Source organism: Erythrolamprus reginae, chromosome 2 (genome assembly GCF_031021105.1).
Source record: "Erythrolamprus reginae isolate rEryReg1 chromosome 2, rEryReg1.hap1, whole genome shotgun sequence".
In the NCBI taxonomy this organism is placed as follows: domain Eukaryota; kingdom Metazoa; phylum Chordata; class Lepidosauria; order Squamata; family Dipsadidae; genus Erythrolamprus; species Erythrolamprus reginae.
The window spans coordinates 161,414,628-161,433,490 of record NC_091951.1 but is presented as its reverse complement, the minus strand read 5'-3'; the positions used below and the strand labels follow the sequence as shown (position 1 = coordinate 161,433,490).

Below are 18,863 nucleotides of genomic sequence, written 5' to 3'. Positions count from 1 at the left end.
ATTAATTTTATCTTTTTTAAAAAAATCTGTAATAAAAATTATACAAAATAAATAAATATTTTTTTTGCTTCTTATAGGGTACCAGTGACTTTTGCGTTTCTCCAGATAAATTCATTGTGAATATGACAAAAAGTGACCTCAGTGCAGGTAAAAATGTTGCTTTTGCTATCATTTGATCAACGGAGGACAAACCCTTAAGTGAAAATTGAATGAACTGATGTAAACTTTAGACCCATCCCTGCATAGATAAACATCAGTATACAAATCCAGAGATTTTAAAGCACCATACTTGAATTGAGGGATAATGTGAATATTTGTGTGAAAATTGCTCAGAATCCTTATTGTGCTTCTCCAACCTACATTGTGACTATGTATAGAAGGGTTAAAAAAAAAAACGAGCACACAAATAGATCCTAAAGAGACCTCTTTTGTTGGGCCATTTTAAAATTTACTTCTGATTTGGTAGCATGGAAAGATCATAGAATTAAAAAGTTAGAAGGGACTTTGGAGGTCTTCTGGTCTAATCTTAGCAGTTCATGAACTGCCATCTTATGAGAACACTGACTATTTATTTATTTATTCATTCATTCATTTGATTCCAACCCCTTGAATTGCACCCGGACTAAGTAGAATTAATTTACCCCAAAAGGGTCCCCTGGCTGTTTGAGGTAAAAACTACCCCACTCTGCTTCTGTATTAAATTACCCTCCCCAAACCAGTTTAACGTTTCTAAGAGTATACTCCTGACATAGAATCTGTGCCAAAACATCCCTTTTGTTAATGTTTGCCGAAGTTTTGAGATTTCCCCCCCCCCCCTTAAGCTAGGGCCTCAGGTTTCCTTTTATTTCCTTTTATTAAGGGAGAACCAAGTTTAGCAGTTGTTAAACTTGTTTTGAATGATCAGCGAGAGAGGAAAGTTTAAGTAAATTTAGTAGGGATAGGAGATTATTCAAAGTGACAATTTGCTAATTATCCTTGTGCTAAGTCTAAGGAGAAGGGCGGCATAAAAATTGAATGAATGAATGAATGAATGAATGAATGAATGAATGAATGAGGCAGAACTTCAGATTAGTAAGGGAGATTGGTTTGGAAGAATCAGCAAGTGTGGAAGGGTTAAGTAGGGATAGAGATTTGGTGAACCAATCATTTATTAGCTACCCATGGCAGTTGCTTTTATACTAGTAGATGGGCAGTATTTGTGAGATATGGTGTAAGATGTAGCTTTATTATTAACCGTGCACCGCTATGAAACTATGTGACTGGACTTGATGAATAAACACTTACAGCTTGAAAATTAATGAGTAATTGCAATCATAGAAGATTGATTGATGGCAGAAAAAGACCTCATGGTCCATCTATGCCCTTATACTATTTCCTGTATTTTATCTTGGGATAGATATTGGCCTCTCCTCTCTCCTTCTCTCCTTCAGCCTTGTCCCACAGAAGCCTCCCCTATCCTATCTTCTTCTCTCCCTCAGCCTTGCCCCACAGAAACCTATCCTTGTTATGGCCCACTAGCAGCCCATGCAGCTATTAGCGGATCCCGTCCGAGAAGAGGCCCATGCAATGCGCTAGCGGCTTGTGCAACTGGTACCCAAGTCAGACAATGAGGACTCGGTGCCAGGCAGAGGTTCAGCCAGAGCCTTTGGAACCTCCAGCACCTCACATCACATGATGCACGGGCACGCAGAGCTACCAAAAGGCAGGAATGGGTTCCTCAGGCGCAGGTCTCCTCGGGAGTAAGGTTTGAGGCTAATTGGCCACTCCCCTAATCTACTTAAGGGGTGATGAGGACAGTAAAATCTCTGCAGGAAGCGTTTGTTCGTTCAAGTGCCTTTGTGTTCTGAAAACGTCTGATCAGCTTATTTGTTTTGGCTTTCTTCTTGCGGGCTGCTTCTAGGCATTTTGCCAACCCTTGTAAGCTTCTTGAGGAATCCAGGACTAATTGCCTAGAGTTAATTTATGACTTTATGGACTTCTGCTAGCTGTTAATGCGTTTAATTAACAGCTGGTTCTTCAAGAAAAGACTGCTTTAACTTGTGTTTGTGTGTGTCAACTACTAAGCAAGTTTATTAGTCGTTCATTGAGCAAACATAGGTTTGAGAAAACTGTGTGGTTTCAAAAAACCCTTTCTTACCGAGCACCTAAAAATCAATACATGCCAAATTTCAAGTTTGTACACTTTATGATTCTGGAGATTTTGTGATTCTGCATGAGTGTTGTTTGCTTTTATATAGAGAGAGATGAAAGCTGAGATTTTTGCAAAGTAATACACTTATGGCAGGCTATGATTTATGTGGTACATAAAAATAGATATACTCAAATATTGCTTTTCATTCTGCTCATGACAAAGTATTCTGCAGCATTATTTTTCAACGTGCATTAGACCAGTGATTTTCAATCTTTTTGAGCACATTTTTTACATTTACAAAATCCTGGGGCACACCACCAACCATAATGACACAAAATGACACTCTAACACAGTACATATTATACATATAGTTAATGGGGAGAAGTAGTAGCTTCAACTACTCGCCACAGCCACACAATGACAACTGCGTGGCAGCTCGAGTGGGGACCTTCCTGGGTGTGGATCAGAGGCGGCCTGCTATTGGTTCATCGCTAGTGGTCAGGATGAATCCTAGAAGGTGATTGGTCAGCGAGTGTTCCCTGTGCCTCCACTCTTCCTGTCGCTGATAGCTGGAGGGATTGTGAGGGGAATGTTCATTTTCGGATGGAGGTGGCTGGCGGCGGGCTGGATAAATGGCCTCCACGGGCTGTAGTTTGGGGACCCCTGTTTAATTTCCCTACAGCACAGCTGACCATGTCTCACGGCACACTGGTTGAAAAACACTGCATTAGACTATGCCAGCATTGTAAACTGAGACACTCCATACAGTGCTGTCTCAACTGGTGCTGACCCAATATGGTTTAGAAGTTGCTAAAAGTGACGAATCTTAACCAATAACTAACTCTCTTCCTCTTGTGCTTTGCTTTTGTAGAAATCGTACAGTACTACCTGTATTGTAGACAGAGTCTGACCAACCCCTTTCAACAGGTAAGAGCTTGCTTGCCTTTGGACACCATTGGCAAAGGATCTCCCAGTAGCAGTGAAAAGAGAAACCCGGCTCTTTATTCCAAGAATCAGCTTGCTTTCATTGATAGGGCAGGAAAAATTGGTGAGCATTACTCTCCACAAAAATAGCAAAAGCATTTAGGCTTATGTACCGCCCCCTGGTGCTTTATAGCATCCTCTGGTCTGTTTACAATTTAGAAGCATTATTTGCTTGTTGCCCCCAACAAACTGGGTCCTCATTTTACTGACCTTGGAAGGCTGAGTCAATTTTGAACCCATTAGGATCGAACTCATACTGCGTAGGCAGAGTTTGCCTGCAATACTGCATTCCAACCATTGCACCAGAGGGCTCTCCCCAGTTAAGGAAACATCCTTATATGAACATGTTAGTTAATTTGGAAGATCCAGCCTTGATGTCTCCTTAGCCAATCTGCAGCTATGACTTCTGTAATCTCAGTAGTTCCTGGCAAGTTGGACCTCCACATAGAAGATATTAATTATGAAATGCATATGAGAACCATTTGGTTCATTGGATTTCCAGGGAGAAAAAGCTTTCTGATATTTTGAATGTTGATGTAAAAAGAGCGTGGACTGACTCCTAGGTATTGAAAGAGGATAGTATTTAATCTGTTTACAGGAAATCCTTGACTTACAAACATTAGTATAGTGACCATTCAAAGTTACAACAGCAATAAAAAAGCAACATGATCATTTTTCACGCTTACAACCATTGCAGCAACCTGTGGTCAAATGATCAAAATTCAGACCCTGAGCAACTGGCATGTACCAGTATTTATTGATGGTTGCCATTTCCCATGGTCATATGATCACCTTTTGCAACCTTCTGACTAAGCGAAGTCAATGGAGAAGCCAGATTCACATAAAGCTGTATTACTAATTTAAAAACCGCAGTGATCCACTTAATGGCAAGAGAAGTTGTAAAATGAGGCAAAATTCAGGTAACAACTGTCTCGCTTAGCAGTGGACATTTTGGACTCAATTGTGGTTGTAAGTCAAGGATTACCTGTACTGCAAGTTAAGATTTATGTAGGAAAAAAATGGCTAATACCTTGCATAATGTGTTCTTTATTTGTAGGCCCTGACTATTTACCAGCGTTCTCTCACAACTATGCAGATCCAGATTCAGGGTCTTGTGCAGTTTGCAGTGCCTTTTTTCCCTACAGCCAAAGTAAGTTCACAATGTTGTCTTTTCCTATGGAAGCAGGCAAGATTCTTCAAGGGAAGCTTTTGAGTTACATACATTTAGAAGTGGGTCACACCTGCTGTTTTCAGAAACAGTATTTGACAAATACGAAATATGGGCACATATTTAACCAGGGAAATTATTATGAACTACCTAAAGGTAAAAGCAAGCAGCAGAAAAATCATGATTGACAGAATACAGATGCCAAGACAATCCAGTAGCAGAGGTACATCTAGGATCCCCTGTAGTCATAGTCTTCACTGATTTGGTATCTTCGGATAATTTTATGCACTTTACTCCCAACATTTCCAGAGAATATAAAGTTAGACAGAGTACTTAATGACTGGAAGCTATTTTAACAGATGAAGTGAAATTTTATATCAACAGAAAAGAGTTAGCAATTGGGAGATCTATTTGTATATTTCAGATGTAGATGAAATTTCAAATCCTTTAGCGAGATAAAAAAAGCCAGTTGCTTAACAAACTAGTTTTTCACCAGAAATGTCATCTAATGTTTTGTATAAAGATGGATGAACAACCTACAAACTGTAAAGGCTTGTGATAGTTGGAGTTGAAGAACATATGAATAGAATAGAATTTTTATTGGCCAAGTGTGATTGGACACACAAGGAATTTGTCTTGGTGCATATGCTCTCAGCGTACATAAAAGAAAAAGATACATTTGTCAAGAATCATGTGGTACAACACTTAATGATTGTCATAGGGGTCAAATAAGCAATGAAGAAACAATATTAATAAAAAATCTTAGGATACAAGCAACAAGTTACAGCCATAAAGTCCAGTAATAATACAGTATGCATCATCACATTTTGTCTGTGAAATGAAGTATAAAAAGAAGAATAAAATTGGTTTGAAATGAAGTATAAAATGAAGTATAAAATTAGTTTCAGAGGGTAGGTGTAATGAAGTATAAAATTGGTTTCAGAGGGTAGGTGGGGCTGTCCCTATAGACTCCTCAGGTATCTGAGAAAGTTGTCCTAGAGCAAAGTTGGCTCTTCTATGACATGTGGACTTCAGCTCCCAGAATTCCTGACCCAAACATGCTAGCTCAGGAATTCTGGGAGTTGAAGTCCACATTTCATAGGAGAACCAACTTTGCCTACCCCTGTCCTAGGGCATTATGAGAGATTGTGAGCAGGGGATTAATCCATTGGTTTATCTGAGAAAAGGCTATATGGTCCATATGTGAAAGTTGGGAGAAGAAAGTATTTCAAAGAGAGTCCAAATTAATAACTTACTATAACTGTGGCCGACAGTTTTCAAAAATAATGTTATCTCAGATTAATATTGTTAGTACAGGGTACATGGTTGTTAGGGATTGCCATTGTAAACTGCATATTGTACACTTGTACCAAACTTGTACTTAAAGAGTTAGTGTGCACTTAAAGAGATAACTTGTACTTGAAAAGTTAATATTCAAGGCTGTTTCATCACTTCTTCATTGAAGCTATAAAAGCTCATTACAGTGGAACCCCGACATAAGAGCTGCTCTACTTAAGAGCAACTCGAGATAAGAGCTGGGAGGGGAGAGATATTTTTGTTCTACTTACAAGCCCAAATTCGAGATACAGGCGCCAAGGAGCTGTCTCCTGAAGCCAAACGCTAACTTCCGCGTTCGGCTTCAGGAGACAGCTGCGAAGCGGCGCGCGTGTTTTAAAAGGTTGCAGCCGGCCTGGGGTGCTTGGGGGGGTGCTTGCAGCTTTCTTTCTTGCTCTTTTTCTTTCTCTCTTTTACCTTCCCTTCCTCTATTTCTTCTTTTCTTTCTCCTTCCCACCTTCTTCCCTCCCTCCCTCCTTTCACTCATTCCTCTCTTACTCTCCCCTTTCATAAGTTTCCTTGCTTCCTTCCTCTGTTCCTGTCCCTTCCCCCTTTCTTTCTTTCTTTCTTTCTTGCTTTCTTGCTTTCTTTCTTGCTCTTTTTCTTTCTCTCTTTTACCTTCCCTTCCTCTATTTCTTCTTTTCTTTCTCCTTCCCACCTTCTTCCCTCCCTCCCTCCCTTCACTCATTCCTCTCTTACTCTCCCCTTTCATAAGTTTCCTTGCTTCCTTCCTCTGTTCCTGTCCCTTCCCTCTTTCCTTCCTTCCTTCCCACCCTCCGTCCATTCATTCACCCATTCCTCTCTTGATCGCTTAAAGCCGGTCCCTGGTGCAAAAAGGGTTGGGGACCTCTGTCCTACAGGATTGGGTGGCAGAGAAGTTGAACATATGTAAATTTAAAAGTTTAAGAAAGTTTACAAGTTAAGTGAAAGAAACTTCATTATTCATTTATATGTACATGTACATTTCTTCATTAAAAACATGTCTTTCTGCATAATTTAGACTAACTTTGTGAGTTTTTTGAGGGCTGGAACCAATTAAAATTATTTACATTAATTCCTATGGGGAAAAGTCGTTCGAGATAAGAGCTGCTCGACTTAAGAGCCCAGGTCCGGAACGAATTAAACTCGTATCTCGAGGTACCACTGTATTCTGCTCAGTCATTTCCTTTGCCTTGAGAGAAGGGGGAGTTGTGTTTACGCTTCGTGTGTATCTTCTTGTATTAGCTTCGTGCTTATTATCTATATTGTATTTTGCTTTGTGCTTCTATCTTGTAATTGCTCAGTGCTTATTATTCTGTATTCGCTACGTGCTTATTCTGGATTGTTTATATTTTGTTTATATGTAAATAATGCTTATTTAACTAAGCCTGTGTCTTGGCTTTATCACACATCCACGCTCTGTTAAAATTCTCTGTTCGGTGATGTCGAAGGTTTCATAGCCTAGCTATACCGAGACAAGCCAACAAATATTACAGATACCTTCCTGAAAATTAGGTTGTCTTTGCTTCCTCGGTTTTGCCAGCTCCATGGGTTTTGACATGCATGCCTTTCAGCTTCCATATGGAGCTTTAGCAAAAGTACCTGAAATCCAGCAATGCCTCCAATGCATAAGTGAGATGACTTTCTGCATATATCTATTGCCCATAGAAAGATAGTTCTATTTTCCTTTTTTTAAGCGTTTAATCAAATGAGAGAGAATCCCTGGTAATAACAAATAGCAGTATCAAGAGAAGAGGCACTTTTTTCTTCATGAGGTTTTATAAAACCACTATAGCTCTAAAGTTAACCCATGTTTGTTTAAAACAAATGCTGAGCTAAATTAAGATAGGAAGGACAACGGCTCCAATTTAGAGTCAGCCAAAAAAAGTCACTGGGCTATTCACCATCTCTCAGCCCAATTTGACATCACAAGATAAAATCAGAGAGGCGGTACTGTGTATGCCAGCCGGGAAGGATAAACTACGACTGCAATACAGTGGGTGTCTATTCATAGCGATGGCTGGACAGTCATTCTAGGAAAGGTGAACACTGTTCCTTTTCCAATAGAATATATGCCCCTTCTCTGACGGCTTTTGCCCTTGCTGCAGAAAGACCTGCTTGATATACAGAAGTTATTGAACTACTCCGAAAGCAACCTCCACCAGCTGACTGCCATGCTGGACTGCAGGGGCCTTCACAAGGTAAGCAGCATATGGCACAAGGGCACTTTGGGGTCAAAGGTGTTCATAGCACCGGAACAAGACACTTTCTTCCTTCTTTCCCTCTCCCCCCCCCTTCCTTTCTCACATTAGAGAAACATCTTTCAGCTGTGGCGAGGGGGGCGTTTGCCCAGGTTCGCCTGGTGCACCAGTTGTGGCCCTATCTGGATCGGGAGTCACTGCTCACAGTCACTCATGCCCTCATCACCTTGAAACTCGACTACTGTAATGCTCTCTACATGGGGCTACCTTTGAAGAGTGTTCGGAAACTTCAGATTGTGCAGAATGCAGCTGCGAGAGCAATCATGGGCTTCTCTAAGTATACCCATGTTACTCCAACACTCCACAGTCAGCACTGGTTGCCGATCAGTTTCCGGTCACAATTCAAAGTGTTGGTTATGACCTATAAAGCCCTACATGGCATCGGACCAGAATATCTCTGGGACCGCCTTCTGCCGCACGAATTCCAGCAACCGGTTAGGTCCCACAGAGTGGGCCTTCTCCGGGTCCCGTCGACTAAACAATGTCGTCTGGCGGGACCCAGGGAAGAGCCTTCTCTGTGGTGGCTCCGACCCTCTGGAACCAGCTCCCCCCAGAGATTAGGATTGCCCCCACCCTCCTTGCCTTTCAGAAACTCCTTAAAACCCACCTCTGCCATCAGGAATGGGGGAATTGAAAAATCCCCCTTGCCCATGTAATTTCTGTGTATGATTCGATTGTGTGCTTGTTTTTTATATATTGGGGTTTCTTTTGAATTTTTTAACCTAAAACAGTAATTTAGATTGCTAAATATTAGATTTGTTACTATGTATTGTTTTTTACCATTGTTGTGAGCCGCCCCGAGTCTACGGAGAGGGGCGGCATATAAATCCAATAAATCTAATCTAATCTAATCTTTCACTAAAGGATTACCTGGATGCCTTGGTTGGGATCTGCTACGATGGTGTGGAAGGCTTGCTCTACCTCACTCTCTTCTCTCTGATGGCTGCTGTATCCTTCTCCACCATCATCTGTGCCATGCCTCGAGCCTGGAAACGTTTACCCAGCAGGTGAAACGAAATAAGCTTCCCAGGGATACCAGAAAGTCAAAATAACCTTGCTTGATGGCAGAGGGATGTTTTGAAAAAGGGATGAACAAAATAAAAGCTGGTGAACATCAGTCTGATTTTTTCCTTCTATAAAGTTGCAGAGTTATGTGCTGATCTCCCTTATTGTCCTGTTCCTCATTGAGAGCCATGCACGTTGAAGAACTTAAAGAAGCATGCTAGAGACTATGCGAGTGGGAGATATTGACTAAATAGCATAGCATAAAGTTATTGTGTAATGTTATGGCCACTTAACAAAATGCATTCATCAATTGTGGAATAGTTAATCTCTTGTGTCTTTCCAGGTTTCTCATATTCACCCTTAATTTGCTGAGAGAGGCTGGAAAGAACAGTAAGAGGGGGAGAGAATCAGGCAATTCATCTATGAGAGAGAAAATCAGAACAAAAGAATATTCTCCCCATTATCCAGCATCACATATAGACGCACTCTAAAATTCCTTAGTTTTAAGCTCCCCAGGGTCACTCAACAATGAGATGGGTGACATATAAATTTAATAAATAATACATTCATGATAATCAAAACATCGATTTTTGGATAGCTTCTGTGTGTTCATTCTTCTTTCATTACCTAAAAGTGGTGAGGTGAGTAGAATAGAATAGAATAGAAAATGTCAGCTAGATAATGTCACTTGATGGGACCTAGGGGAAGAGCCTTCTCTGTGGCGGCCTCGGCCCTCTGGAATCAGCTCCCCCCAGAGATTCGTACTGCCCCCACCCTCCTCTCCTTCCGTAAGAGTCTAAAGATTCATCTGTGCCACCAGGCATGGGGCTACTAGCCCCCTGGCTGATGAATGTAGGCATGTTTGCTGTTTGAATGGGAATGAGTGATTTTTTAAAAATGTTATTAGGGTTTTTAAAGTAATTAGTTAAATTAATTGGATTTTTAGAAATTTATATTGTATATTGTCTTTTCATATGTTGTAAGCTGCCCCAAGTCCTCAGAGAGGGGTGGCATATAAAACAAACAAGCAAACAAACAAGCAAGCAAATAGAATTTTATTGACCAAGTGTGATTGGACACACAAGGAATTTGTCTTGGTGCACATGCTCTCAATGTACATAAAAGAAAAGTTTATCAAGAATTATAAGGTAAAACACTTAATGATAATCCAGGTATGGATTAATAAATATTCAAATCACATTTGATTTGATGAAGGAAGCACAATCAGTTCTTTCTGCCTTCCCCACCATAATACCAGTATGTGAACTGTCCCTTAGGGTTGGGTTTTCTACAGTGGATCAAAAGCTCTCTTTTTTTAGATACTGTCATTCCTTTCCTTGCCTCTGCTAATATTACAAAAGAAATCTTAAAATTAATGGATACTTGAAGCAACTGAAACCCCCAATCCCTCCAGGAATGAGTGTTACATCTTCTCACTTGCCACTCCGTTCATAACTATCTCCCGCATTCAGATGTGATTTGATTTGATTTTCTAAGATGGACCATTGTTGTTGTTGTTGTTTTTCCTTCTAGGGATCGGGATTATGATGACATAGACGAAGAAGACCCCTTCAACCCACAGGCTCGACGTATTGCTGCCCATAATCCCAACCGTGGGCAACTCCATAGTTTCTGTAGCTACAGTAGCAGCCTGGGTAGTCAGACAAGCCTTCAGCCTCCTGCCCAGACCATCTCTAATGCACCAGTGTCTGAGTACATGTAAGTATGCATGGAATTAGTAGAAGAAGCAGAAGTTAAGCAGTAATCAGTACTTAAGACCACACCCTCTCTTGAGAGGTTTTCAAGGTGGCAACAGAGATATCCTCTGCTATTTGGTGTTCTCCACTTTAACTTACTATACTCTGGTACTGTCTGACTGCCAGTATGACAATTTGTGCTGCCTTTTGTTATTGCTTCCATCATTCCATCTTTCTCTGAAAACCATTATGTTTCCCATTTTGCCAACCCGTCAATCCATGTCCTCCATAGTCCTGGCATCCCAGCCACAAGACCCAAAATCCAGCTTTATGCAGCTGCTAGTGTTCAAATTCTAACAATTGCCTATTGAAAGAAGGCATTGAGAATCCATACTTTTGAACTATCTGTTGGAGAAAACATTTTTAAAAAAATAAAGCCTAGATACAGTTCTTAAAATATCCCTAGAGAAAATGTGTGAAACAAGCTGTTGTCCTACTTTTTGCATCTTTTATTATTTGTTAATTACTGTGGTGTGATCCTTTAATTTAAGACGAGAGGGGGGGTTTTTTCCCTTGTTGAATTGTCGTTTGCATGCCCTTTTATGAAAAGATCTTTGTTTCAATACATTTATTGGTTGTTTGGTTGGAAAATGCACTGACTTTTGATGGAGAAAGTATTGCCTGTTTATCGTTTATAATTACAGATAAACCAACCATTGAAATTTCAACCAAAGTGCCATGAAAAATGGGTCACCCATGGATAAGTCAATCCTTGAATTTTTAATCACAGCAGTGGACAGAAAATTGAAAGTGTTGTGTCAGCATTTACAAAACTATGATTTTTAAGGCCATGACAGACTGGTTTGCAGATAAGCTGAACCCAATTTTGTGTGTGTGTTGGGGGGGGGGGTATTTTGAAACCCAAAATTCTCAGCTTATCTACAAGTTTATGTACTTCCTTTTTTGCACCTTTCTATGACTTGAATTGGAAGGAAATAATGGATAGCAATTTAAAAAATTGAGGAAATGTTTGATGTCAAGTCAAATGTTGCCAGAGTTTTATAGGCCTTGGATGGGAGATTATTAAGAAATCCTAAAGCTGTAGGCTAGGCTAAAAGTTAAATCTTGAAGTCAGTGACAACCATTTCCCTATTTTGGTCAAGCAAAATAGAAGGAACTGTATATAAATTCATTAGGAATTTATTTTGACTCAAGTGAATCTTCATTTTTCATCTATGCATGAGAAGATATACATGGCTACTGCCATCTTTTCTGTGAAATTCTAGTAACAGATTCTCTGCCCGTAGATGCCAGCAGCCACCAGAAAAGAGCATAGTAGGGAAGCTCTGGAGACGGTCTTGTATCCCATATGTCACTATGCAGATTAAGTTGTGTACAACTTAATCCTACCTTGGATTTCAGGCAGCTGTTGAACCCATATCTTCAGTATCCTCATAGGTTGTTAGTGTTTCCTTCAGAGAGATGATGTTACCATTGAATTGCCTACTGAATTTGAGTGAGATTTAACAACAGAAAAAGTCCATCCAAAATGGCAGGAAGGAGATTTCCCATTTCTGTTTTTATAATTGCATAAACCATCTGGTCTCGCCCTTCAGTTTCTCTTAAACATTTGCTGCAAAAGCTTAGAAATCAAAAGTGCTTCTGCTAAGGAGCAGTCAACTTGTCTCTTTTCTGCCCAGTCATAGAGACAAGGAAGGGAGCATTGTGCTTCTCCTCTTTATGATTCCAATTTAGATAGGAAGACAGAGAAATCGTGCGATTTCTTTGCTGAATGGGGGTTTTTTCTTTCAATTTTGACCTCAGAAGTATACCCTAGTTGCTGATTCCAGGTTAAAAATGGAAGCTGATTCAAAACTGTTATTTCAGATACTTTTAGCGTCAATGGTTAGAGGGCAACAGTGCTACCTAAAAACTACCTGAAGGGAGTATCGAGAGGTTTTCACATGCATATAAATTTTGCCATATGAGGAAGATTTGCGGAAAAGTTTGTTTCCCACTTGGAATATAGGGCCATGAATGCCCTGCACTATATTCACACTTACTTCAGTGCACAATTCAGTGCAACCATTGTGTTGCCAAGCTTTTCACTAGTAACCTTGATTACATGTCCGAATTCCCTACTATATGGGCATAATGGGAATGGGAAGCCCACATGCCTGAAGAACAGTTAAGCATTAAATTTTGACTTGATAAGGAACCAGTCATCATCCTATTCTTCTTATCATCTTTCTCCCTTGGAGGATGTTGTAAAATAAAGTTGGAGTAACTTTTGCTGGATGTCCTTCCTCTCAGACCCATTGCGCTTGAAAAAGGATACACATTTGCTATTGTTCTCAAGGCTCAATTGTTCTTTGCAGTACATAATGGTCACTGAATGTAGAGGAGTTTGTTCTAGAATGAATTTCTCCCCCACTGTGTTTTACAGATCAAGGAGAAAAGCTCATGAGAGCTGGTGTGGCTTCTCCCAATCAGGCATTTTTGAGATGTGTTGGGAGTAACATTTGTATTTTCGTTAGCCAGCTGTATCTTTGAGTATTGAACCAGAGATGATGGAAGTTTCCATCTAATGCATCTAATAGAATCTAATAAATAAATAAATTAGAAGTCTAATAAATAAATAAATCTGGGAGAGAACCAGGGCAAAAAAAAAGACTATGATCAGGCATTTATGAATGCTTGCTGATTCCCTCTCTAAACTGTGAGTGTTATCTGAGAAGTAAGGTTACCAGGCACATAGCTCTCACAGGGAATGTTCACGGGTGGGGGGGGGGTTTGTTATTACTATCATGTAGCTGGAAGCCAGTGGAACTGCACTTCGCACTTGGAGGGAAATGGAATGAGGATGCTCATCGCTAACTTTCACCACAAAGCCAGTCGAAGATCTACTGGCTACTGGCACTGCTCCTTCTCTTCTGCTGGCTTCCTGCTATACAATAGTAATACAAATTTCTCCGCCAAACATTCCCGGCGAGAGCTACGTGCCTTGTAACCTTACTTTCCAGATAACCCTCGCATCTTCATGGTGCTGCAAGGGGCAAAATTAATAAATGGCCTGAGAGCCAGGTGCTGCTGCGTGATGGGATGAGCGCTTGTCATTTGCTTCAGCTCCTGCACAATATAGCAGTTTGAAAGCATGTAATTGCAAGTAGATAGATACAAATAGCAAGTAGATAGATACAAATTGCAAGTTGATAGATACAAATTGCAAGTAGATAGATATCACTTTGGTGGGCAAATTAATGAGGACACGAAAAAAAACCCTCCAACCGGATGTCCTCGAGCAACAATGGCTAATTCGTTTCAAGTTGGAAGCACCATAGGTGCTTCCAACATAAAGACATAAAGACAAGTGTAAATAATACCCCACGAATCCACAACTCCCACCTTTTCCCCACTCCCACAGGCTTCTGCCCCCAACAAGGACGCCCTGCTTCTTCAAGAAATGTCAGGAATATTTCGTAGCCCATAACAGATTTCCTTTTAATGGATTGTCCTCCTGATCTGACTCCTCTTTACCTGCAGGAACCAAGCTGTGCTCTTTGGTGGGAATCCACGGTATGAAAACGTCCCCCTGATTGGAAGAGGATCACCTCCCCCCACGGTATGGTGGGCTCCGGAGGCTAAATCATTTTTATAACAAACCTTTTATTCTCCCCCCACACCTTGCTTTTACTAACACGCCTGTTCAACTTAACAAACACATTTTCTTTAAAAACTGGGATGAAAAACTCTCCGGCTTTCGTCAGAAAATAAGAAATACTAGTTTATGGGATTTTTTTTCCCTCCCTGATGTTAGAGATAAAGAAACAGGCAGTATATGATTTAAATGCAGGCTTTTCAATGGAAGGACAATCCAGACTCTAGACTGCTATCTAAAGATGACAGTTGTTGCTGCAGCCCCACTTTTTGAAAGCTCCCTTTTTTGTTGTTGTTGTTGTTGTTCCCGCAATTGTTTTAGCTATATCAATGAGACACAATGTAGAATATATTTCCCACTGAGATGGCATCTTTCTGGCTGGCTTCAGGCAGCTGTATAGCAAAAGAGCAGAAAACGTCGTGTTGCATTGTTATTTGGCTGCTAGTCACTCTGTTGTGCGAGGCTGTGCTGCAATTCTTATCACATCAGCAGACTTTGGCTGTTGTTTCTTTAGCTTGCGTGATTGTGTTATTCAATGCATGCTGCACAGTTTGTATATTTCAGTTGGGTTTCTTTAGATTCTTTAAAATCCTAACTTTATTATTTTTTATTAATCACTCAAGGCAGCGAACACACCTAATATTTCTTCCTCCTCCTATTTTCCCCACAACAATAACACTGTGAAGTGGCTTGGGCTGAGAGAGAGTGACTGGCCAAAACTTACCCAGCTGGCTTTCATGCTGCTTGAAGCAGGATTAGAACTCAGGGTCTCCTGGTTTTTAACCTAGTCCTTTAACCACTAGACAAAATTGGCTTTCCCCTGCATCTTTAATATTTTGTTTGTTTGTGGAGGCAAGAATTGCAAGTTTCTGTTCGTCTAGAAAATGAGTGGCTCTCATTTTTTTCCTCCATCTTATTCTATTTGTATAAAATATTTTTCTTCAAATATATAATGTTATAATACCTATCACCTTTTTGTTTACTTTTTTTAAAAAAAAAAATCTTGCTTGCAATGCTTGTTTTGTTTATCAATCAGCTGTTTTGAAGCTATATTGCCTTTTAAGGGACTTGTATTTTTTAAATACTGTATCTTGGGAGGGATGGGGTGTTTTCCTCCTCCCACCCACCCCACTTTTTCATAAGAGAAACTCCAAATTACTGTAGAATCTAGACTTGGGGACATTTAAAATTGCCATTAGTTCGCATTTAGACTCACTGCATCCTTCTGCAGATGTTTTCCTTTCCTGAAGTGGACTGCAACACCCATAAGCCCCTGCATTTGGTCTTGCTGATTGAGAATTCAAAGAACTGTAGTCCCTGTACATCTGGAGAATGCCATATTTTGGAAACGTTTAGCAGAGTGAATTACGTTAATTGATAATGGAGACCTTTTCAAGGTTTTTGCAGAGCAAAATTGTGGGGGAAATTTCTGGTAACTTCAGGTTATAACAATGCATGCTGCATATGGACTGAGTGTGGTGTTTCAAATGGGCCAAATTAAAAGCCCTCTTGAGTAGTGTGGCTTCCCCAATTGCCTTCATGCTGAGAACCCATGCTGGGAATAACATTTTAAAAAAATATTCCAGACTTCCAGTCATGCTGATTTAAATAGTCAATAAGTAAAAGCTCTTGAATTTGATGCGGTGAGCCTTCCAAATGGTCTGCTACTGTTATGGTTTACTCAGCTGGAAATTTCCTTTCGGAAAGTTCCCACAGGACAGCCACGTTTCAATAAAACATCAAACTAGCAGGGGCCTTTGAAGATGAACAGATTTAACAAAGCCTACAGCTTTTGGAAATTACAATGTACTTAATCAGTTACAAGAAGTGTTTCCCCCAAATTTATATAGAAAAGTAGAATGGGGAAATAAATATTACAGAGGCAGAGTGCAAGAGAAAAGTGTTGCCTTTCTGTAGTGTGAAAAGTGTCCAGAGTAAATTGATTGCTCGCTCCTATTAAAATATTGTGAAAAACTCATGATAAAAGTCTGAGACTCTGAAGTGAGAAGTCATTTACATGTTTATGTGCAGATTTTAGGCTTGTTAAGTATTGAAAAGGGTAATGCCATCTCTTTCTCTCCTTATGTATGTTACCCATAGAACTAGCATTATATTTATTGATATCTCTTACTGTTTGGATTGTATTACTTTTGCTTTTAGTTCTTGACTATTTCTTGCATGGTTAAGACCTAACCTCACTTGATCACATTCCCCCCTATAAGTTTCTACTGCCAACTGAAGGTAATAGTTCTAATTCAGAAGACTTTATGTTAGTACAATACCAATCAGCGTGAAATTAAAATTCCTTCCTTCTTTTCCTCCCTCCCTCCCATACAAACATTACTTACTTTTTCATTGGATTAAAGTGTTTCACTTGGAACAAAAGTGCAGAAGTAGAAATATTAAGTGGAATTTATAAGGAAGACCCAAGGCACTGAACAGCCCTAAACTTGAATGAAAAGAACAGGAAAAATATTGGAAAAATATTCAGCAATTTAATATATAATGAATAAAATATGTCCCTAGCTTTTGATAAGTAATAAACTAGAGCAGCTGCACATGTAAAGTACAGAAGAAATGGAAAACTCCAATGTTTTTCCACTTTCTATGTTCCTATCTCAAGTTGTAATTTCCCACATTAGTATTTCTTTGTATTTATTTAATACATAGGGCAGTGATGGTGAACCTTTTTTCCCTCTGGTGCCGAAAGCGCGTGGGCACACACTATCGTGCCTGCATGAGTGCCCACACCCATAATTCAATGCCTGCGGAGGGCAAAAATTGCCTCCCCTGCCCCCCCAGAGGCCCTTTGGAGGCCAGAAACAGCCCATTTCCCAACTTCTGGTGGGCCCGACAGGCCTATTTCCCACCCTCCCCAGGCTCCAGAGGCTTCCCTGGAGCCTGGGGTGGGAAAAAATACCCTCCTCTATCCCCACGGAGGCCCTCTGGAAGCTGAAAATGCCCTCCCAGACCCTCTGTGTGAGACAAAAATCAGCTGGCCAGTGCAGACACGTGTGCTGGAGCTGAGCTAGGGCAATGGCTCGCGTGCTGGTAGACATGGCTTTGTGTGCCACCTGTGGCATTCATGCCATAGGTTCACCATCATTGACATTGGCCACCTGAGCCCTAAAAGACTGAGTGGTTTACAACCAAGAACTAATTTAGCTATGAAAGCATATAAAAGATACCACTGACTGGAAGACCAGAGTATTCAAATTAGAATAAAACAGAAGGACAAAATTAGCCTGTCCTCAATCAGTACATCCTGGTCTTAATAGTTTCTTGAATGATACAAGAGTAGGAGCAACATGAATCTCTGGAGGTAGATCACTGCAAAAAGCACAAATTGTCACAGAATAGGCATGTTTCCTGAGCCCTGCAAAACAACTTTGTTTCATTGAATTCTTTCCCGGGATGTTGGAGGAAGGGGAAGGGTTGGCTTGATAATGATGATGTCTGAATCAATCCCAATAGCAAATTCATGGACTGTAGAATCCATCCCAATAGCAAATGCATGGAGTATGCTAAGTCATAAATCAAACACATTACAACAATCCCATGTGTGAATTAGTAATTTGTTATACAACTGCAGAGACCACCAAAGTAGTTGACTAAACTGAATCCAGACCAGGATCTCGTAAGTATTGAAAATAAAACTTTAATGTTATTGAAACCTCAACTACAAATTAAGCCTCTGCAGTTAATGTGTCTTAACAGTTCTGATAATAAATAAGAGAGAAGTGAGTTATCTGTTTAAAAGAAGAACTAGCCAAAGGAACCTCAAAAAGTGACACTTTATTTAAAATTTTTACATATAGTATTCTTTCCAGGAATGACTGCTAATGATTTACACAAAACAAAACACCAAATCAGTGAAACAGTTACAATTAAATATCCACTTACTAAGATCACATCACAATGGCAACATCTAAATTAGCCATTAACAACTCTGGAGAGCAATATTGTTTTAATGGCCTTCTTGAAATGCATCAGAGTTGGTGCCTATTGCCATTTGGAGAGGCTATTCAAGAAGGAATGTAGAAAGATTGCCTCTGGCCCTCTCATCCACAAATGGGGAAGATCTTGAGTTTCTCTTCTGAGGTGACAAGGCAGAATAATCCTACTCTATAGCTCAGGAAGTTGAAACTGTTGGTCTATGAATGGGACTAGTTTTCCAGAGACAAGCGATTCCCTAGATAAACAAATCCTAAGCCATTTGCCATCATTCTGTATGGATGAACTTTGTATGCCTCATAAAACAGAGAAGTGGGTACATTTTAGTTCAGTCACTAGGATGTAAACAGCTGCCTCTCCAATGTCACAACTGAATTCTTGCCTTCTGCATAGTCATGTGACACTGGATTCTCATCCGATGTGTAAGCAGACTGAGGTTTATGTTGTAATATTCTAGACAACTGGAAATTAATTCTGTTTAAATGCAGCCCTGATTTTTATATGTATACTATTCGATTCTCCCTTCTTAACCGGGCAGTTGCCGCTTCTTTCTGTTTAGCGCAGCGTTCGAGCGCTAAATAGCAAAAAAGCGGCAACTGCCCGGTTAAGAAGGGAGAATCCACCCCCTAGCCAAACGGCTTTTTTCCTGTTTAGCGCTCGAACACTGCGCTAAACAGCTAGGGGGTGGATT

General features: G+C 40.2%; 1 protein-coding gene across 2 annotated transcripts in view; it reads left to right on the top strand.

Annotated features, from left to right (window-relative positions):
- The window catches only part of TTYH2 (tweety family member 2), a 105,330-nt gene that overhangs the window by 77,697 nt on the left and 8,770 nt on the right, over positions 1–18,863 (top strand). Inside the window, exons 7-13 of one of the 2 annotated variants that reach the window (XM_070740235.1) lie at positions 78–147; positions 3,003–3,058; positions 4,173–4,265; positions 7,706–7,798; positions 8,723–8,865; positions 10,397–10,582; positions 14,104–14,182. In XM_070740235.1, the coding sequence (XP_070596336.1) occupies positions 78–147; positions 3,003–3,058; positions 4,173–4,265; positions 7,706–7,798; positions 8,723–8,865; positions 10,397–10,582; positions 14,104–14,182 (720 nt within the window). The remainder of the gene's footprint in view (positions 1–77; positions 148–3,002; positions 3,059–4,172; positions 4,266–7,705; positions 7,799–8,722; positions 8,866–10,396; positions 10,583–14,103; positions 14,183–18,863) is intronic. The other variant, XM_070740234.1, reaches the window with a different exon arrangement.